The 22,816-nt window shown below is 40.6% G+C and overlaps 1 protein-coding gene and 1 non-coding gene across 3 annotated transcripts in view; both read left to right on the forward strand.

The window, feature by feature from the left end:
- The first annotated feature begins 1,244 nt into the window (after positions 1-1,244).
- Positions 1,245-22,816, forward strand: part of Trim33 (tripartite motif containing 33) — a 122,405-nt gene continuing 100,833 nt past the window's right edge. For both annotated transcript variants that reach the window (XM_046458202.1, XM_046458203.1), the window contains exon 1: positions 1,245-1,777. In XM_046458202.1, the coding sequence (XP_046314158.1) occupies positions 1,261-1,777 (517 nt within the window). In that variant the 5' untranslated portion in view covers positions 1,245-1,260. The remainder of the gene's footprint in view (positions 1,778-22,816) is intronic.
- Positions 18,697-18,799, forward strand: LOC124102067 (U6 spliceosomal RNA). Its single transcript, XR_006854797.1, has one exon. It is a non-coding gene; the product is annotated as a U6 spliceosomal RNA (small nuclear RNA).

The raw sequence follows: 22,816 nt of genomic DNA on the forward strand, positions 1-22,816 counted from the left end.
CTCCTATAGAGAGATGGCCTTTATTTGTCAGGTCTCACAAATAAACTCTGGTGTGTATCTCTGCTTGGTTTTGGGCTTTCATTTCTCGCTTAACTGTCTCTCATTCCTCCCTTTGCCTTCAGACTCAATACCTTTATTTATTTATTTATTTTATGTGGTGCTGAGGGTCGGATCCAGTGCCTCCAGGCGCTCTATTACTGAGCCGTTACAACCCCAGCCCCCAAACCCCCAAATACTTTTTCCAAATAAAAAGACAACTCTTTCCGAAAGCTTGTATTATCTATATTCTTAGGGCGCTGCCACCCTACTAATCCTGGGACTGGAAGAGGGACTCCCAGGACATAATAATATTGGGTAGAGTGGTGACACCCCACACTGTCACACATCAGAATCTGCTTAAGTGACTTTTCAGCATCCATCAGCTCTCTCTCCCACTTCCTGATTCAGGTCTGGGGTGTGGCCGTGGCATCTCGGCTTTAAAAAGCTCCTCAGTTGACTGCTTCGTAGCAACGTTTGAGATGCACCTTAAGAAGCTATAAAGAGCCTAAGGAGTTGCTTCCTTCGTGGGTCTTTTCAGGCTATTCTGGTGACCACTATATATATATATCCATATATTAAAAAAAAGCCCGCTTTACCGCTCCCTTGGGCCACAACCTCTCAACTGAACAGGCGTAAAAGCACCGCAGAGACCCAGGAGGTGGCCACAGCGGAGCCAAGAGGACCCGGCGTCCGACTGAGCCGCAGGGGAAGCTTCCCCGGAGACGCGCCCGTCGCGAGGGATGGTGCCGCCTGGGAGACATTCGTTCGGGAAGGAATCCGGCCCAGACTCCAACCCTTCCACCCTTCTCCCCATCGCACCACCCCTGCGTCTGAGCTCATAACTACCTCCAGGCAAAGGCCATCCAGTGCCAACGGCCTCTAGCTTTAAAAGCTCCTTCGGAGCTAAAAGGCCGTAGCGCTGACGCAACGTACCGGCCCCTGAAGGCCGAACAGGAGTCGAGGACGGCCCCGCGCCCGCGCACCGAATTCCCGCCTCCCTCCGGAGGACGTCCGTGCGTACGTGCGCGCGCCGCGTCCTCTCTCCCTTAACCGCGCGACGCGAGGGCGGGGGCACCCCGTGCGCGCACGCTCTCGTGGGTTCGCTCGCTTGCTCGCTCTCGGCGGCCGCTCTCGCTGCGGCTGCGGCTGGGGCTGGGGGCGGCGGCGGCGACGCGGGCGGCGGGCGGCGCGGGGCGGTCCGGCGGGTTCAAAGAGGAAAACATGGCGGAAAACAAAGGCGGCGGCGAGGCTGAGAGCGGCGGCGGGGGCAACGGCAGCGCGCCGGTAACTGCCGGGCCCGCGGCGCAGGAGGCGGAGCCGCCTCTCGCCGCGGTGCTGGTGGAGGAGGAGGAGGAGGAAGGCAGCAGGGCTGGCGCGGAGGGCGGCGCGGCCGGGCCCGACGACGGGGGGGTGGCTGCGGCCTCCTCGGGATCGGCCCCTGCCGCCTCTGCCCCGGCGGCCTCAGTGGGCCCTGGAGTGCCCGGGGGAGCCGTATCAACGCCGGCCCCAGCTCCAGCGTCGGCTCCCGCTCCAGGTCCCTCGTCCGGGCCGCCGCTTGGGCCGCCAGCTTCGCTCCTGGACACCTGCGCGGTGTGTCAGCAGAGCTTGCAGAGCCGGCGTGAGGCGGAGCCCAAGCTGCTGCCCTGCCTTCACTCCTTCTGCCTGCGCTGCCTGCCGGAGCCGGAGCGCCAGCTCAGCGTGCCCATTCCGGGGGGCAGCAACGGCGACATCCAGCAAGGTGAGCTGGAGGCCCTGCCCTACGTCGGTCCGCAGGGGATTTGTAGAGCCCAGGAGGATCTGGGAACCAGGTGCTAGGGACCGAGGCTGCGCGGACCGGCCCCGTCCTGTGGCGGGGGTGGGGTAGGGGAGTCTAAGACGCTAAAGACCTGGCCCCTGGGACAGTTCCAGAGCGGCTGGACCTCCAGAGATATGGGGAGAGTGAAGGGAGGGGTGCCGGTTGCGAGACACTGGGGGAAGGGACTCTGGCTGCGAGGGAGGTTTGAGGTGCGGATACTAGTCGAGCCAGGTTCTGCAGCGTGTGGACCCTGACCGGTAGAAAAGAGGGGTTTGTGAGACCCGTTGTGAGTAGGGTTTTTTGGGGAAAGGCCCGTACCTGGAGAAGGGTTGCTGAAAGAGTGGGTAGGAGATAACGGCAGTGAGGATGGATTGCTCTTCAGGGAGGGAAATGGACCTGTTCTTGGTTAGGAGAAAGAACTACAGCTTAAATGGAGGTAGGTGAAAGACATTTGGAAGCTTGGGGCCAAAAGAAGGCTCATGTTAGAAAATAATTTTAAGATGACATTGGGAAGGAGAAACTCGGGAAGTGGTAATAGCTGTGAAGGGCCTTCGTGATTAGGGAAAATCCTAAGATTTGAGGATGAAGGAGAAATGAACTTGGAAGGGACATAGGAGTTAGGAGTGTTGGGCATGCATTTGCTTCATTTATTGTACGTTAATGAGCTTGTAGTTAGGGCATTTTGCTAGGAATGAATAAAATACCCAACGAAAATGTCATTCACACTCTAGATAGAAAACGAATATATATCGTGCAATAGTGGAGGCTGGTACTCGGTACCATGGTTGGTGACACAGTGCAAACTTTGCAATAAAGGAAATCCTTGAGATGGCTTCTTGAAGGGTGACTACATCACCAGGTAGGAGGATATTCAGGGCAACAGAGCCCCTTTTTATGTTTCTAGAACTAAAGGATGTGTAGTGTGATTGGAGGAAGTTAGATTGGATTAATGGGTGGAATATATGAGGGTTCCACAGTCCCTTTTCTGTACTCTTAGGTCTAGGTGTGTTTTGGACTTCAGAATATAGTATTTTGGAATTTACCTTTTTCTAGTAAGATCTCTTATGTAGTATGCTAGTGGGATCTGTTTTAACTTTTTATTATCAACATGTTTACATTTCTGCATTAAAATATCATGTTGAATATCATGTTGTTGAGATAGACAGTAGCCTCCAGAGATTCAGGTTGGTTTTGTTGCAAGTTTATGAAAAAGCTAAAATTTCAAAACTTTATTTTGGTATCGAGGATTGAACCTACTGATTCTTAACAACTGAGCCACGTCCCCAGCTAAGATGCTAAGGCTGGCTTTGAACTTGCCATCTTCTTGCCTTAGCCTCCTGAGCTGGAGGGGTGTGCACTATCATGCCTGGCTAAAATTTCAGAACTTTTAAATTTTGATTATGGATCTGTTTTAAAGGTTTGGAATTTATCCTCTGTTCTGTTTAATAGAGGGCCTTCCTGAAGGCTTTTATATCAAGAGTTTAAAAGAATCAGATTTGTGATTCAGAAAGATCACTTGAAGCACTTGAGAAATGAAGGCAGGTGAGGCTGGAAGCAGGGAGACCAGTTGGAATCTCAGAAGTAATCTAGGTGAGAAATTATCATTTGAATGGGTAGTTTAGGACTGAAAATGAGGTGTTACACAAGGAAGCATTTTTGTATGGGGGAATGGTAGGCACTTTGTGAAACACTGAGTTTGCATGTCTCCTTTGCCACTTTTTACTTACTGTGTGGATAGATTAATTATTCTTAGCCTCAATTTTCTCATTTGTGAAATAGGGACAAAACTATACATACTTAATAGAGATGTTGAGAGAATGAAGTAAAAAAAATGTATAGTGACTAAGTACATGGTAGTTACCAATGAAATGGCAACTAGTTTATTACTGATAACTGACTAAGTGGAGGTGGGCATTGAGATTGATGTGAAGGGGACACATATTGGATGAATTTCAGGTTTCTTGTTTGGTGGGTGGTAGCTCTGTTAATGTAAATAAAGAATTCAGGCATAAGACTGGAAGATGTAGAGTGCTTGAGGTGTACAGTGGTAGAGTGCTTGCCTAGCATGTGTGAGGCCCTGGGTTCAATCCTCAGCACTCTTAAAAAAAGAAAACCAAAAAACCCCAAACAAACAAAAAACAGGCACAAAAGCAGGTGTGTGTGGTGGAGGGAGGATATAATGATGAGTTCTGTCAGATATGGTTTTGAACTATTGGGACATGCAGGGAAGAATGTTAATAAGAATAACAGGGCTGGGCTGTAGGTCAGTGGTAGAGTGCCTGCCTTGCACGTGTGAGGCAGTGGGTTCAGTCCTCAGCACCACATAAAAATGAATAAATATATTGTGTCCATCTACAACTAAAAACATTTAAAAAAAAAAAAAGAAGGTTTTAGTGGATGGAGAAGATGTATCAAGGATAGCTGCTTATGGCCCCATGAGCATGATAAGACACATGGGATTCAATGTTCTTGTGAAAACCTGGATTAGGTGAGAGATTTAGAGGGAACCCAACATGCAAATTATGTTTGTGATTTAGGGACTGAGGCTATAGAGTTGGCTCTGAAATTTATGCAGGAGAGAGAAGAATAATCTGTAAATTCCCTCTTCAATTCTCTATCATTTGTTTTTGAACTAGAATAAATAAGTGGAAGCAAGTTGATACTGTCAATCTTAAGTAATTGCTTTCTAAACAACATCTAAAACAAATTGAATGTGGGAATCTACCTTGTTTTTAGGTAGAGCATATAAAAAATACCTTTTTGGTAGTAACTCATGTACCTTTTGCTCCTGAAAAATGAGAACAGGCAATGCTAATAAGGACACTGAATTTAGAGGTAGGGAATATATTTTTGCCACTTGATTAGAGGTAGTTTATGCTTTTTCTGTTATAGTTTCTTTATCTCTATAATGTCATTCTTTAACATTCACTAAGTTGAATTTTGAGTCTGAAATTGCTTTATAACTGAAATGCTTTAAAAATGCAAGGTATTATTAAACAACATGTGATTTCATCTTTTATATTCTGGAGAGCCATAGCTGGTAGTTCAAATCACCATCTTTCCTAAGTGGTTCTCAAACAATCACAAGTATACTACTCTTTCTCTCCTAACTGATCTTTTTTTCTAAATCTTTTGATAAACTTATTCTCACGGTTTTACTGTCTCTCTAGGTTGATAGTTCTCAAAGTGTGGTGTCTAGACCATCATCATCATTATCAGCAGCAGCAGCATCTGTTATGAATGCAAATTCTTGGGCCTCATGCCAGACCTTCTGATTGGCAGTCTGTTTTAACAAGTCCTGTAGGTGATTCTGATGCACGCTTGAATTTGAGAACCACTGTTCTTGAACGAAGAACTTCTTACATCAAATGTGTCCTTAGAAAGGCTTTCTTTTGCCTGGTGGTGGGGTGGGGTGAGGATCAAACCCAGGGCCTTGTGCATGCAAGGCAAGCACTCTACCACCTAAGCTATATCCCTAGCCTTAGAAAGGATTTTTTTCTTGACTATTCATTTTAAAGTAGTTTTCCAGGTGACTCTGTGACATATTTTATCTTAACACAGCTAAAATAAAAATGTTAGTTCTTGTCTCTTTTTCTAAAAGAATATTGTAGAATGTACAATCAATAAATAACTTTGGATGAACAAGACTCACCTGGAGAGCTTATTAAAATGCTGATTTGAGAAATTCTTCAGTGATTCTGATTCAGTTGGATTGACTTTGCATCATCACTGTTCTTTTTTTTCTTTAGTGGGGTGGGGGTGGGGTGAAAACAAGCCTTACACATGCTAACATCTCTATCCTTTTTGAATTTTACTTTGACTCAAGATCTTGCTAAGTTACCCAGGATCTTGCTAACAAGTCCTCTAGGTGATTCTGATGCAGAATGATTCTTATGATCTTCCTTTCTCAAAGTATCAAATGGCCAGGATTATAGGCATACACTATCAAAAAAAAATTTTTTTTTTTTTTTTTTTTGGCACCAAGGTTTGAACCTGGGTCCACTTAAGTAGTGAGGCAAATGCCCAACTCTTTTATTTTTCATTTTGAAACAGGGTCTCACTAAGTTGCTTAGGGACTTGCTAAGTTGCTGAGGCTGGCCTTGAACTTGCTGTCCTTCTGCCTCAGCCTTCTGAGTTGCTGGAATACAGACATGCATACTATCTACACTTTTATTAAGTACTATATGTGATTCTGGAGCAGGTTATACCTCCGACACTTTGAGGAACTTGAGTAAGTAGCATTTGGTTCTGCTCTTAAGAAGAAGTTATGTGATCTTTGGGAAAGGCACTAGGCATCTTGTCAGGGTTTTAAGTAGTATAAAGAGGCAGAGTTTCTACCTGTAAAATTCTATGATTCTGTTATTTTTAAAATTCTGTTATCTTATTTTAACTTTTTATATCTGTTTAAGCTTAGTATTATAGTTTGTGGGAAGGAGTGGAAGAATCAACATAAAAAACTATTTTATTTCTGAATTCTTCAGTTTATTGTAAAAAGCCTGAGATGGTAATGGGGAGGAAATACCTCTGGGTTTATTATGAAGAGTACTTGTTCTTCGTATTTCTGCTAATCAAACACCATGGTGAGCCACTCTGGGAAGTCTTCTGTTTGAACCCTTGGAATTTCTTACCCTAGGAATACATATACTGCACAGCAGTTCTAACCTCTGTATGACTTATCTGGGCACTTTTTAGTCCCAGCTTTCTCTGATGTCCTATTTTACTGAAATAAGTTGGAGTGTTAGGGATCCAATCTGGGCCTCACGCATGGTAGGGAAGGGCTGAAAATTGAGCTACATTCCCAATCCCTTGAATTTTTGGATGGTAATATGGTATCATATCAGCAACCAGTCATTAAAAGATGTGTCAAAGGGGGCTAACGGTCAGACCTCTCTAGCCATCTTTAACTTGTAATAATAGCAAATGATCAATCTGGTTCAGCCTCCTGAGTAGCTGGGAATATAGGTGTAAGTGCAGCCCTTCCTACTAAGCAGTGATCTTTAGTTTGGTCCCCAGAACGTAGGTATCATGGTGTCTCTGAGTCCCTATTAAGCTCTGCAAGTTTACGACTGATTTCATAACTTTAGTAGTCCATTATTTACCTTATTTACTATGCTGACATGTTAATGGTGAAATAGCAATAATGGATGAAATGCTAACACCTTTGCATAAGTTAATATAGTTGCTTTAAACTATTCATTGTATCTTTATTGCCACATTGGTTTCAAGTTGAATTACTTGGAACCAATAAAAAAAATTTTGGGAGGGTGGGTGCTGAGAGCCATAGCCAAGTAGGAATGACGCATGGCATTTTGGGTTGAAAGGTGACCCTGCTCAGGGATTAGGGTGGCTCCGGGTTTAGGGTGGATCCTACTGGGAATAGGGCGGCTCCAGGTTTAGGGTGGATCCTGCTGGGAATAGGGTGGCTCCAGGATTAGGGCGGATCCTGCTGGGATTAGGGCATATCCTGCTGCCTCAGGTGCCCTCTCCTTTGGAGTTCCTGTTGAGTTCTCGGGGTTCTGAGAGAATTGGCGCCCGTAGCTGGGTGAAGGCAGTGTGTTCACGGGAAGTGTGGGTAGAGTGTGGGAATAAAGAGTTGCTGTTTGAATCTACAAGGCTTTGTGGTGGCTCGGTTATTTTGTGCCCAGCCAGACTGCGGCAGGTGGGGAGGAGTACTGGGGATTGAACCTTCAGGTGCTTAATCACTGAGCCACACCCCCAATCCTTTTATTTTTTTAATTTTTTTTTTTTTAGAGAGAGAGAGAATTTTAATATTTTATTTTTCGGCAGACACAACATCTTTGTTTGTATGTGGTGCTGAGGATCGAACCCGGGCCGCACACATGCCAGGCAAGCGTGCTACCGCTTGAGCCACATCCCCAGCCCTATTTTTTTAATTTAGAGACTGGGTCTGGCTAATTTGCTTAGGGCCTCACCAGTTCCTGAGGCTGGCCTTGAACTTGTTCTCCTGTCTCAGCCTCCTTAGATGCTGGGATTATAGTTATGCTTTACCATGCCCAGCAAATTATATGCTTTCTTTTTTTTCCATGAAAAGTAATTTTTATTTGAATGACAAACTGGTTTTTCAGCATGAGTATTTGGCAGCTTTTTTTCTCAAAAATGAATGAATTGAGCCTGTCATTTTCAGGAAAACAGCTGATATGTTGCTAATGATAAAAGTTGAGCTTTGAAATGGAAATTAGAATTTTGGAAAATTTACGTTTGCTTCTGTGAGTTGATTGGCAGTTTTTCAATGTTTAAATTGTTTTCTGATGAGGTTGGTAATGATAATGAATGTGTATTTTTGTTTTTTGGGGGGGTGGGAACAGTGTCAGTATTTGGAAGGTCTATATAACTTACTCAATCAGTATTTTCTAAACAACCTATGTGTAATGATGAAAAATTATGCATAGGAAAGTTTCAAAATGCAAAGTAGATCAATAAATAGATTTTAAAATTAGAGAATTGTTACATGTTACAGCTGACATTTAAGTAATGTACTTTCTTTCTAATTTTTTTTTTTTTTTTGGTACTGGGGATTGAATCCAGGGCACTTAACCATTGAGCCACATTCCCAAACCTTTTTAAAATATTTAGAGACAGGGTTTCGCCAAGTTGCTTAGGACCTTGTTAATTTGCTGAGGCTGGCTTTGAACTTGCAATCCTCCTGTCCGCCTCCTGAGCCACTGGGATTACAGGCATGTACCACTGTGCCTGGCTAAGCATACTTTTTAAGTCTTTTTTTTTTTTTTTTAAATATGATGACGTAGTCAGTTATCTGACTACATAATTATTTGAAGAGGCTATTGAAATGTATTCCCTTTTCTTAAGCATGTAGACATAGCTATATGAGGTTAGATTTTCTTCAAAATTTATATTCTTTATGTTATTCAAAGAAAACAAATTGTCAAAACAGATTAAGTGAGCTGAGTTTGGTGGTTCACACCCATAGTTCCTGCTACTTCATAGTGCTTTCTTCTTCTTCTTCTTTTTGTAGTGGTGGGTATTGAACCCAAGGCCTTGTGCATGCCAGGCAAGCATTCTACCAACTGAGCTATATCTCCAGCCTGAGTCCCTGCTACTTGAAAGGCAGATGCAGGCAGCTCCCTTAAGTCCATATATATGAGTTTAAGGTCAGCCTGGGCTACGTAGTGACACCTGTCCTAATAAACAAAAGCCCCCGGATGAAATGCAGAAGTATGTATCTAGATATCCTGTACTAAAACTCACATTGCAGAGATTGAGAAAATGTAGGACAGTGCTATTCAATTATATGTGTAAATACTTTTTATGATTCTGGGGATTGAACCTAGGGCCTAGCACTAGCATATACTCCACCACTGAGCTATATTCCCAGCCCCATAAATTTTTTTATTTGGAAAATAAGTTATTTTTGATTAAAAAAAGTTACTTGAGCATTATTTAGTCAGCTTTTCATCACTGTGACTGAAGTACCATAGAATAACAACTTAGAAGTAGATGCTGCTCCATAATTGGGGGCCAGGGGGTAAGGGAAGAATAGAGGAACGTTGAGTTGTGCAGTGGGGTGTGAGGGAGGGGCGAGGGTGGGGGGATGGGAAGGACAGTAGAATGAGATGGACAATATAAATGTATGGTTGCATATCAATGTGACTTTGCACCATGTATAGGAAGAGGAGGGAGAAGTTTGCTCCATTTGTATACAGTGTGTCAAAATGTGTTCTACTGTCATGTATAACTAATTAGAACAAATTTTAAAAAAGAACAACAACTTAGAAGAGGAAAAGTTTATTTGGGCCTCATAGTTTCAGAGGTCTCAGTCCATAGACAACTGGCTACATTGCTCTGGGACCAAGGTGAGGTATCACACCACAGAGGAAGGGCCCAGTGGAGGAAAACTGCTCCCTTCATGGCAGGGTCAGGAGAGAGAGAGGGGAGGAAGAGGCCACAGGGAAGAGTTCTTCCAGGGCATGCCCCGAGTGATATACCAACTCCAGCTACATCCTACCTGCTGACTGTTACCACCCAGTCAGTACATTCAGGCTAGGATGGACTGATTATGTTATAGCTCTCATAATACAATCATTTAACCTCTGAATATTCCTGCATTAACAGGAGCTTTTGGGGACACCTCATATCCAAACCATAATAAACGTGTAAAGAGATGCTGCTTCTAATGATTATTATTCTGTTTATGTGTAGTAATGGAGGTTGAACCCAAGGCCTTGTACATGGTAAGCAAGCCCTCAACTACAGAGCTATACCCCCAGCCCTTATTATTTTATATTGAGACAGGGCCTTGCTAAGTTGCCAGGGCTGGCCTTGAGCTTTGGGATGCTCAGGACATGTCATTTGAGTAGCTGGGATTATAGATGTGCATCATCATGCCCAGTAATAACTCATTTTAAAATAAATTAATATTAAAATTTCTGCCTTAGGTTCTGATGCTGTACATATTGATGGCTATAATCACCTAAGCAAAAGCTCTGAGTTCTCAGTAATTAAGAATGTAATTATGCTGGGTGCAGTGGTGCATACCTGTAATGCCAGCAGCTCGGGAGGCTGAGACAGGAGGATGGAGAGTTCAAAGCCAGCCTCAGCAACCGTGAGGCACTATGCAACTCAGTGAGACCCTGTCTCTAAATAAAATACAAAGTAGGCGTGGGGATGTGGCTCAGTGAAATTAGTAAAAAAGGGATCCTGAGACTAAAATGTTTGAGACCTGCTCCCTTAAAGGACAATAATAAAGTGATAATTTAGATTCATCAGGCCAGAAGGAAGAATATTAAATTATAGAACAGTAGGAGGTGGCAAATTTATACATTTATTGTCTTTAATTTTGGTACCCATCACAGTTCAATATAGAGCCTACCCCCAATAGAGTAAAAATGAAGAAAGTATTTAGTAACTGAAGCTTGGCTTTCATAAATAGCTTACTGTAGATCCGATTCATCCCTCTCCCCCATATTTATGACTTAAAGTTCCCTCACTGTACTTTGCTGAGGCCAAGTTCAGAGACTGGGATCAAGGAGGTAGATAACTGCCTCTCTATTCCTAGTCTTTGGATCCAAGGGGAAGTGAGAAAAAAGTAAGAATGAATGAACGCAGATACAAATTTTTTTGGTACTGGGGATTGAACTCAAGGTACTCAACCACTGAGCCACACCCCCAGCTCTGTTTTGTATATTATTTAGAGACAGGGTCTCACTCAGTTGCTTAGTGCCTCGCCATTGCTAAGGCTAGCTTTGAACTTGAGATTCTCTTGTCTCAGCTTCCTGAGCTGCTGGGATTACAGGTGTGTGCTACTGTGCCCAGTCAGATACACCATTTTCAGAAAAATATGTAAAGCTTGTGTTCTAGTAATATAAATAATATGCACTGTATAGTAATAATGAGCAGTACTTTGTGAGTATGGGTGTGTATATGGTGGTAGGGATCAAATGTAGGGCTCATGCGTGTTAGGCAAGTGCTTTCCTGCTGAATTATATCTCCAGCCCCAGCAATACTTTTTGAATGCTTATAATGTATGATTTATGTTTCATCTATCAATTATTTGTCCATGTGTTTTTATTTTTCTTTAAATTACATTTTTATTTGTTTTATAAACATTCTTTATAGAATTCATATAATTTTTTTTGTTGGTTATGGAAGTTGAAGATTTTTTTCTGAGCTTATAGCTTGGTGTGGTAGTCAGCCTCCAAGGTGGCCCCATATTCCTGTCTCTTGGTTATTTACTTGCTTCTATGATTTCTACACACAGTTTCTCAGGGCTGGTCTCTGTGACCAAGAGAGTATAACAGAATCAACAGTGACTTCTCAGGCTTGGTCATTAAAAGAATATAGCTATTTCCCTGCTCTTTGGATCCCTTGTTCTTGGGCAAAAAAGTTGCCATTTGTGAGAATACTATAGTAGTCCTTTAAAAGTGCCAGAACTGGGGTTTTCTGCCAATACCCAGCACCAACAGCCATATGAATGAGTAGCCCTGGCTCATGTCTGATGCAGCCTTATCAGAGGTACTGAGTCAGAGCTGCTAGCCATGGCCCTGCAAATACCTGTTTAAAGGAAACTTTTAGAAATAATTATTGTTATAAGCCACTGAATTTTGGAATAATTTGTTACATAATGGATAATTGATACACTTGATTTAGCCACTGTTTTCAAATAATTTGTTACACAATAGATAACTGATACACTTGATTTTTACTTTATAGAGAGCTGACTTTTCATATTTGAGTGTTTTAAAAACTTTTAATCAGTCCATCCCATCCTTCATGCCTTGCTTTTTATTTGTGGTACTGGGGATTGAACCCAGGGGCACTCTACTACTGAGCTATATCCTCAGCCCTTTTTATTTTTTATTTCAAGACAGGAGCCCCCTTGGTTGCTGTGACTGGCTTTGAACTTGGATCCTTTTCCCTTGGCATCCTAAGTTGCTGGGATCATAGGCACATACCACTGTGCCTGGCTTCTTTTTTTTATTTTGAGACAGAATCTTACCAAGTAGCCCAGGTTGGCCTTGAACTTGATCCTGCCTTAGCCTCCCAAGTTGCTAGACTCCCCCTACCCCCATGTTGCTCTATAGCTATTTAATATGCTCTTCACATATATCGTTCACCATGCCTGGCTCAACCGACATTCTGAAAAATCCTTTTTTTGGTACCAGGGATTGAACTCAGGGACATGAGACTACTGAGCCACATCCCCAGCCCTATTTTGTATTTTATTTAGAGACAGGGTCTTGCAGATTTGCTTAGTACCTTGCTTTTGCTGAGGCTAGCTTTGAACTCTCCACACTCCTGCCTCAGCCTCTTGAATTCTCCACACTCTTGCCTCAGCCTCAGCTAGGATTACAGGCATGTGCTAGTGTGCCTCGCTCCAAAAGATTTTTTTGTTGGATTTAAAAAATCATTTACATTTCACATTTCTATGAGCTTTATTTGGTTTAGTTTCATAGAATACTCCCCACCCCCCCACCGTGGATTTAATATCTTCTTTCTCTGGGGATACTAATTAAGTTTAACGTCCCTAGATATTTTTCTATTCTCACTATTTATTTTTTTCTTCTCTACCTGCCCCCTTCTTTTTTCCCTCAGTGCTGGGGATCAACAGGGACTTCTGCATGCTAGGCAAGTGTTGTACCACTGAGCTGGTTCCCCAGTCCTGTAGTCTATTTAAACAACATTAATAAAAATACCATTGCATACTATCATTTCAAACAAAAGAGGAGAGTGGATTTCATATATTTTGCTCTAAAGGCACAGTGAATTATTTTCATGGTGTTGGCCAAGCATAGTGTTTTTATACTTTGATTTATAGTTATGTTAAAAGATATAGCATGCAGCATACATAGAACCAGACTAAGCGCTAGTCATATTCCCAACTCACAGGAGAGCAACATAAGTAAAGTCTAAAATGAATATTTAATCACAGCGGAATTTTTTAAAGATAAAAGTGAAAATGAGGCTAAGACCAAGGTAAATTTCCGAGTGACACCTTCATTAGCCAAGCAGAGAAAGCCCTTTACCTATGGTGAGTTAATTTAAATCATCCTCAGGGCTAGGTGAGGACCTACAGTCCAGCTACTTAGGAGGCTGAGCCAGGAGGATCATTTGAGATCATAAGTTCCAGACCAGTGTAGACAGCATAGCAAGGCCTCCATGTCAAAATAAAAATAAAACAAAAGCAACAACAAAAACCTATAAATCCTCCTCAGTTAAACAGCAAAATGTTATTTTCCAAAAAGAATTTCATTCTTATTAGTTGATTTATTACAGATATTTTATGCCATGTGCGGTGGAACATGCCTGTAATCCCAGAGGCTCAAGAGGTTGAGGCAGGAGGATTGGGATTTTAGAGCTAGCCTCAGCAAAAGCCAGGTGCTAAGCAAGTCAGTGAAACACTGTTTCTAAATAAAATAAAACAGGGCTGGGGATGTGGCTCAGTGGTTGCTAGCCCCTGAGTTCAATCCTTGGTACCCTGCTCCCCCCAAAAAAATTTTTACTAGATTAATATATTTTGAATTTTGTTGATAAAAATTTTAGAAATTTGTTTTCTTATTTAAGTACTTACATAATATCTTTTAATATTATCTGTTGGCCCACAAAGCCTAAAATATTTACTGTGACTTCTGATGCCGTATCCCACACTTGAATTGAGTGGGAAGGATTAGACATTGGTTATGAGTCAGATTTCAAGAAGTGTGATGTATATAGCCTACCTTATTGTCCAGGATTTGGAAGAGTAAAAATTTCTAAATTTCTACTTCTAATATTACAAATGACTGCAGAATAAAAAGTATGAATTACTATGTGGTTTACTAACAGAACGCCAATATCCAAATTATATAACTTTTTTTTTTCCATTACTGGGACTGGCTTAAAAAGTAAATCTCATGTTCTAAGTACTTACACAAAAATTGTCACTGAAATGATAACCTATCGGTTTTTCATCTTCAATAGAGAAAATATAAGGGTTGAGTACCTCTGAAAAATTGGAAATAATCATTTTAAGCACTGAATTTCAGCTCTCCTTCATTATATTACATTTTCTGCTTTGTTCTGGGATGTAGTTAATCTGTAGAGTGCTTGCTTAACCTGTACAGGGACTTGGGTTCAATCCCCAGCACCACAGAAACAGCAAATAACACTTGGGTAAAGACTGACATTTAAGCCACCTTAAAAAAAATTTTTTTTTCCTGCTTTGTCTTGAGTCTTACCTTTATGTGTTTGAGAAATATTAAAGCGATATATGCAATGAACCTTGAACTCCTTAAACCTTACTGAAGAGCTAATACTCAGAGTATTAAATAGCATAAGACATACTGTAACAGTAAACTAAACAAGTGTTCATTGAAATATTGTTCAGTAGAAGATTCTGATTAGTTATGGCTGCATTTCGCTGCTTCCTCTTATTGTTGATTTAGAGGTGATGATCACCTTTTCTTAGATGATTTTATGCTTTTGGCTATAATTACTTCTAAACTATTCAATTTCCCCTTTTTCTGTTTTCCTTCTTCATTTTATGTTGCATACTTTCAAGATAGGTTGTTTGAATCAAGAATTAGCATGGATAGTGTGGAAAGAATTATGTGGATAGTTGTTGAATTATTTGACTAATTCAACAACTTCCTTTTTATAAAATAACATCAGTTTCAAGGTAAAGCTTTTTCTTGTTACTTTAAAAAAACTTTTTTTAGTTGTAGATGAACACAGCATCTTTATTTATTTTTATGTGGTGCTGAGAATCAAACCCAGTGCCTCACGCTTGTGAGGCAAACACTACCACTGAGGTACAGCCCTAACCCTTTCATGTTACTTTATTTGCTCATAAAAATTTCTTGGGGCTGAGATTGTGGCTCAGTGGTAAAGCGCTCATCTAGCACGAGCGGGACCCGGATTCGATTCTCAGCACCACATAAAAAATAAAGGCATTGTGTTGTATCCATCTACACCTAAAAATAAATAAATAAAATATTAAAAAAAATTCTCTCAAAGGGGTAATATTATCCTCTTTTTCTTTTGGTGCTGGGGATTAAACCCAGGGCCTTGAACCTGCTTAGCATATGCTCTGCCAGTGAGTTATACCCCAAACCTTCAATAATTTCTTTTCCTTCTAAGAGGTCTTGTTTTACTGTCCAGGTTAATCTTGAAGTGATCCTCCTGCCATAGACTCCTGAGTAATTGGAACTAAATGTGTGTGTCATTGTGTTTTTCTTTTATTTAGTAATATAGGGATTGAACCCAGGGTCTCCGGCATGCAAGTGCTCTACCACTGAGCTACATCCCTAGCTCTTTTTATTTTTTGTTTTGAGACTGGGTCTCATCAAGTTACCCAGACTATCCTAGAACTTGTGATCTTCCTGCTTCAGCCTCCCTAGATTACCAGTGTGTGCCACTGCATCAACCCTCTTTCCTTTCCCTTTCCCTGTCTCTCTTTCTGTCTCTGTTTCTCTTGAAGCAGAGTGGGGAAATCATACCTAAACGTAGTTCTTCCATGTGGAGATAGTAGGATAAGCCTCAGATACCTTTAGAAACCATTGTAAGACATAAGGTGTAGTGGAGGTTAACTAGCCTAAAACTGAACTTAAAAAAAAAAAATCAGTTGATTTGAATTGAAATTTGAATTTAAATAGTACTCTGTTTTGGCCAAATAATACCAGGTAGGCTGCTAGTTTTCTGCCTTTGTTCTAACTTAGTAGAATCTTTTTGTTAGTCTCTTTGTTTGTATTGGATATAATTAATTATAATTCGACTTCTTAATTTTCTTTTTTTTGACTTCTTAATTTTAAAAGCTTAAGTACTTAAGTAAACTTTTTTCTTTAGAGTGTTTCCATTCAGTAAGCTATAGCATAATATGTTCATTAGTAAGCATCACTGTACTGGTCAGTATTGTTTTTTTTAATCTAGTTGGAGAAACAAATGCAAGAGCTTTTTCAAATTGTGTACATAAATCTTACAGTGAAATTTGGAAAGTTGATTATAATGCTGCATAAATAAATGATGCTTAGGTCTCAAAGTAAATTCATAAGTTTTTCTATCCTGTGTTACAGGTACCCTCAGAATTTTACTAATACTGTGTCGAACCATTTTTGTGGGAGTAGTTTAATTTGTGTTTTCCTGACAACTAGTAAAGTTCAGCATCTTTCTGTGTATTTATGGCCTTTTCTTCCCCCTCCCCCCCCCCTTTTTTTTTTTTTTTTTGGGTGGTGCTGGGTATCAAACCCAGCCCTCACTCATGCCTGGCAAATATTCTACCATTGAGCTTGTGCTCTACCACCAGCTCTGGGTGCCTACATTTTTTTCTTTTTCTTTTCTTGGGGACCGGGGATTGAACTCAGGGGAACTTAACTACTGAGTCACATCTCCAGCCCTTTTTTTGTATTTTATTTAGAGACAGGGTCTCACTTGCCATTGCTGAGGCTGGCTTTGAACTCGTAATTCTCCTGCCTTAGCCTCTTGAGCCACAGGGATTACAAGTGTGTGCCACTGCACCTGGTTTATATTTTTTATTAATGGATTGTCTGCCCTTTTAAAATTTTTTCCCTTCCACTGGGTGTGTGTAGGATTCTTTTCATATTCCAAGCATGAATCCCTTGTCAGATATGTTGTCAGATATGTTGTCATATATATATATATATATATATATATATATATATATACACACACACACACACACACACACACACCAGTAATTGTCTCCCTTCCCTCTGCTGGTACTGGGGATTGAGCCCAGGTGGGCTTTGCCACTGAACTGTGCCCCTGCCTCTTTTTATTTTGAGACAGAGTCTTGCAAAGTTGCCAAGGCTGGCCATGAACTTAGACAAATCTTCCTACCTATAGCCTCCCGAATAGCTCGGATTACAAGTGTGCCCAATGACACCTGGCCTTGCCTAGTAATTATATTTTAGAATTTTACATTTATTTTAGCTTTTGAGTAAGTAGTACTTTTATATTGGCTCAAAAATTAATTAAGTCCACAAAATTACATAGTGAAAATCCTCCTTCCCACTCCTTGTTCTCATCTAGCTCCTGTCTCCCCAATAGGTAGCATGTGTTAATAGTTCATTTTGTCTTTTAGTATATCTAAATGATTTTCTACAAGGATGTTAAATCCATTTATTGTTGGAAAGAATAGTCTCTTCAAAGAAATGGTGTTGGAACAATTGAATATTCAAGTACAAAACAATGAAGTTGGGCCTTTCCCATGCATATGCAAAAATTAATTTAAGATGGATCAAAAAGCCAGTGGTGGTGTGCACTCCTGTAATCGCAATGGCTCTTGAGGGTCATGAGTTCAAAGCCAGCCTCAGCAATGGCGAGGTGCTAAGCAAGTCTGTGAGACCCTATCTCTAAAAATAAAATACAAAATAGGGTTGGGACTGTGGTTCAGTGGTTGAGTACCCTTTAGTTGAATTTCCAGTAGGCCCCCCCCCCCCCCGAAAAACGATGGATCAACAACCTAAAAATAAAAACTGAAATCAAAGCTCAGAAAAAAATAGTATATCTTCATGAACTTGAGATTGGAGATGCATTCTTAAATATGAGCAACAAAAGGAAAAAAAATAGATAAATTGAATTTCATCAAAATAAAAAACTTTGGTGCATTAAAGGAAAGTAAAAAGATAACCTATGAAGTGTGAGGAAATATTTGTAAGTCCTATATCAGATAAGGATGTAGTATCCCGAATGTTTAAAAAACTCTTAACAAACTAATAATAAAGACAGATAACCAAATTAAAAAGTTGGCCAAATATCTGAATAGACAGTTCTGCAAAGAAGATATATACATGACCAAAAAAGTGCACATGAAGGCTGCATGGTGGCGTAGGCTGTAATCCCAGTAGCTTGGGAGGCTGAGGCAGGAGGAGTTCGAGAGTCAGCCTTAGCAAAGGCGAGGCGCTAAGCAACTCAGTGAGATCCTGCCTCTAAATAAAATACAAAATAGGACTGGGGATGTCGCTCAGTAGTCGACTGCCCCTGAGTTCAATACTCAGTACCCCCACTCCCCAAAAAAGCTCATGAAAAGATGCCCAGGATTCTTTGTCATGAAGAGAAATGTAGCCCTGGGTGGGAATATAGCTCAGTGATAGAGTGCAGAGCCCTGGGTTTGATTTCCAGCACTGGAGGGGAAAGTAAAAAGGGAGGGGTGGAAGGAGAAGAAAGGGAGGAGAAGAAGGAGGGAAGGATGGGGAAAGGAAGACAGATACCATTTTATGCCAAGTAGGATAAAACTGGCACCCAGTGTGATGGCTGAGGCAGGAGGATCATGAGTTCAAAGACAATTCAGTGAGACCCTGTCTCTAAATAAATACAAAAAAGGACTGGGGATGTGGCTCAGTAGTTGAGGGCTCTCTGAGTTCAATTCTCAGTAACAAAACTGGTAGTGCTTGCTTAGGCAGCAAATACACTAAAATTGGAATGATACAGAGAAAATTAGCATGGCCCCTGCACAGGGATGACATGCAAATTCACAAAGTGTTCCATATTTGTGGAAATAAATGTTTGTAAATAAATAATTAATTTTAAAAAGTGGCAAATGTTGGAAAGGATGTAGGGAAATTAGAACCTTTATATATTGCTGGTAGGAATAGTGATTCTTCAGGAAGTTAAATGTAGTACTAATATGTAGCTTATTAATTCCATTCCTATAATCTTTCATATCCAAAAGTTGAAAACATTGATTCAGTGATACCAATCAGTGTTAATTGCAGCATTATTTACTAACCAAAAGGTGTATATAGCCTAAGTGTCCATCAGCAGATGAAGTGATAAAATAATGTTATGTACCTAAAATGGAATATTATTTGCCCATAAAATGAAATGAAATTCTGAAACATGCTGCAACGTGAATGAACCTTGGAAATATAAGTAAATTAAGCCAGACACAAGTGGGCAAATATTTTAGTGTCTACACTGATAATGAAACATTCACAACAGGCACATTCATAGAGATGGAAAGTTGATTTTAGATTACAGTGCCAGGAGGTTGGAAGGAATGTTGAATTGTTGCATTTCTGTTTGGGATGATGAAAAGTTTTGGAAAAGGTGGTAATGATTAGATGCTTGCAAAACATTGTGGCTCTTTTAAGTCCACATAGCCATTTTAAAAGAGCCACAATGTTTTGCAAGCATCTAATCATTACCACCTGGATTTGGTGGCAGAGGCTCAGTTAGAGGCTGAGGCAGGAGGATTGCTTTGAGTCCAGGAGTTCGAGGCTAACATAAATGACTTAGCAAGATCCCATCTTAAAAAGGCAAATATTGTTTTATATATATTATAACACAGTAAGAAATGCTCTAAAAAGTGATTTTAAAATCATGTATTTGAGATATTTTTTATCATATATTTAAGAATCAGTTTTGACTGTTTGTGAATTCTTTATTGTAGAATTCACTGAATAAAATTCATTTGTAACCGTAGTATAAATAATTGCTTTACTTTTAGAGTCATTCATAAACTTGGGTAGAGTGGCAAAAAATTTGACTTGCCTGGCAGTTTCTGTATTTCCAGCTGAGGTTGAACAAGGCACTGCTCTGCCTGTTTTCAACTCTTTCATTGTAAACAAGTATCCTCTTTAGTGCCTTTTGTTGGTGATTTCACTATTTAAAATGACCCCCAACTGAAACGCCTAAATGCCCTCTTGTGTCCTTAAAAGCACCAAATGTGTGCTTTTATGGGGAAGATAACTTAGAGAAGTTTCATTCAGGCTTTAAGTTCCAGTACTTAGGCTGTGAATTCCACGTTAATGAACTAGCAATATTGATGAATGAAAATATTGTGACCAGAGGCTTGTAGAAACCTAATCCTATATTTCCCCAGGAGCATTATTTAGAATTTACTAATTTATTGTTTGCATCAACTTTATACTACCTAACTACTCTGAATAATGAGAATTGACCCAATGTCAGAGCAAATAAAGTCTTTTTTTTGGGGAGGGTATGTGTACTAGAGATAAAATCCAGGGCCTTGTGCATATTAGGCGAGCACTCTCCCACTGAACTATACCTCCAGCTCCTAAAGTCATTTTTTTATGTAAATGGAAATACTACTTTGAAGCCTATTTAATCTGATATTAATATAGCCACTTCTTTTTTCTTAAAATATTTTTTTTAGTTGTTGATGGACGTTTGTTTTATTCGCTTATTTATATGTGGTGCTGGGGATCGAACCCAGTGCCTCACACATGCTAGACAAGCACTCTACCACTCTACCCCAGCCCTAATATAGCCACTTTTTTTTTTAATATTTGTTTTTTGATTGTAGTTGGACACAATATCTTTATTTTCTTTATTTATATTTATGTGGTGCTGAGGATCGAACCCAGGGCCATGCATGTGCTAGGTGAGCGCTCTACCACTGAGCCACAACCCCAGCCCCCACCCCCCCCAGCCACTTTTAAAAAGAAAAAAATGCTTAGAACTGTGGGTATATATATAGCTCAATGATTGAACACTTAACCTACTACGCATAGGACTCTGGGTTTGATCTCTAGCACTGCAAAAACAAAACAAGCAAGCAAGCAGCTGAAAAAACCTTTGGGAATCAAAAACCTTTGGGTGTGTTGCAAGTTTGAGGCCAGCCTTGGTGGCATAGTGAGACCCTGTCTAGGTAGATAGGCACACTGGGGATATAGATCAGTTGTAAAGTGCCCTTGGGTTCTAATTCCCAGTATCAAACAAAAACCTACCAAAAAACCACCTACAAAAAAACAGTTGGAAGGTAGGTATGTGGTAGCTCTGTGGTATAGTGCCTGCATAGCATCTGCAAATCCCTGAGTTTGAGTTCCAGAACTACAACCAACTCACCCCATTCCCCCTCTGACATAATTGAATTGACATAATTCACAAACCATATTTCAGACATTTGAAGTATATGTTTTGGTAGTTGTATGTTCACCGAATTGTGCACTATTGTCACAGTCAGTTTTAGAACATTTTCATTATTTCCCATAGAAATGGTTCCCATTATTGATTATTTAATATTTATTGCTTCCCTCTCCCCCCATATACCTGTGAAGCTGTTGTCCACTACAGTGTGGAAGTCTCATGTCTCCACAGAGGGCATTGTCTTGAGCACGAGCTATAATGAAAAATGATATAATTACCTGAGATATAATGGTTTTTGTCAGGGTTCTCCTTGACTGTTTCTCTTATCTCTATTAAACTCTCTCCCTGTTGGTATCATACCTAGCTGTTAGGCTCTATTAATTGTTTTGATTACTCTGTTTTTAACAGTTCATTGGGACAGAAGTTTTTCCACAGACTGTTGTGATTGATCCTTCCTCCACCCCCCATAGGTTTTGAGGTTAGTTTTAGGTTTCTTCTGACCCTAGCAGAACTCTTTAGAGATCTTTTTGGTTCTCTCTTGTAAAGTAGTTTGCCCCATTGTTTAGCTTGCTATTCTTATGGAGCTATCATCTTTCTTTTAATGATTTGCCATCCAAATTTCCTGTTTTTAAGAGTGCCCTTAGGCTTGAATTTATCCATCATTCTGTTCCAGCTCTTTATTCTTATAGTCCTCATTTTCTCCTGGAAAATTAAGTCTTTGAGCCTCTGCTTCAAAGTTGTTGCTGGAAACAGTGATCTACTTTTTGGGGGTGACATGAGCAGTTTGTTGGGTTCAGTAGTATTTGGTCTCATTGACTTGCCTCTCCTGGCATGGATCCAACATTTTTTGGCTATCTTTGCTCTAGGAGTTGGTATTGGTTAGAAGAAGGGAGCTTGTGATTTCTGGGTACACACTGCTTTGAATTTAGCATTTGCATTCCAGAGCTAGGTGGGATAAGAAATGCCTGTAGCCCATATCTCCTTGGAGAAGGTGTCTTAGCCCTTGACTTGAAGCTGGAGGGGGAAATCTTTTTGACTGGAGTTGCTGTCACTGTGTTGAGTTGATGGGGAGGGAGAGAGCGTGGGTCTTAGCTCAAGTGCCATAGACCTTACTTGTGTTTACCAAGATTTAGTAGTTTTTCCCTGACTAAATAGTTCACAATTTGCTGTGTGTCCTTAGGTCAATTTCTACATATTTTAAATAGTTGTTATTTTTTTTATCTTTATTTTTATTTTATGTGGTGCTGAGGATCGAACCCAGCACCCTGCACATGCCAGGCGAGCGCGTTACCACTTAAGCCACATCCCCAGCCCATTTGTTATAGTTTTTTAAAAAAATATTTTTAATCAGTTTTTATCATCTCCTTAGGGAAGGGTATACAGAACTGCTGCTACTACCTTTCCAAAATTTGTCCTTTTTAAAAAATAACAAGCCCTGGGTTTTGTGGTACACGACTGTAGTCCCAACTACTCAGTAGGTTGAGGCAGGAAGATTGCTTGAGCCCAGGAGTTGAAACCTGGTCTGAGCAGCATAGTAAGACTGTTTCAAAAGGGAGGTGGTGGGGGAGTGGGATTAATGGTCATGATATGTCTTTTTCCATCCTTTTACTTTCAGTGAACTGATTTCATGTTTGAAATGAGTTTCTTGTAGATAGAAGATTTGGGGGCATGTTTTTATTT

Source organism: Marmota monax, unplaced genomic scaffold (genome assembly GCF_021218885.2).
Source record: "Marmota monax isolate L192 unplaced genomic scaffold, Marmota_monax_Labrador192_F-V1.1 WCK01_AAM20220418_F8-fsc00087, whole genome shotgun sequence".
Taxonomy (NCBI): domain Eukaryota; kingdom Metazoa; phylum Chordata; class Mammalia; order Rodentia; family Sciuridae; genus Marmota; species Marmota monax.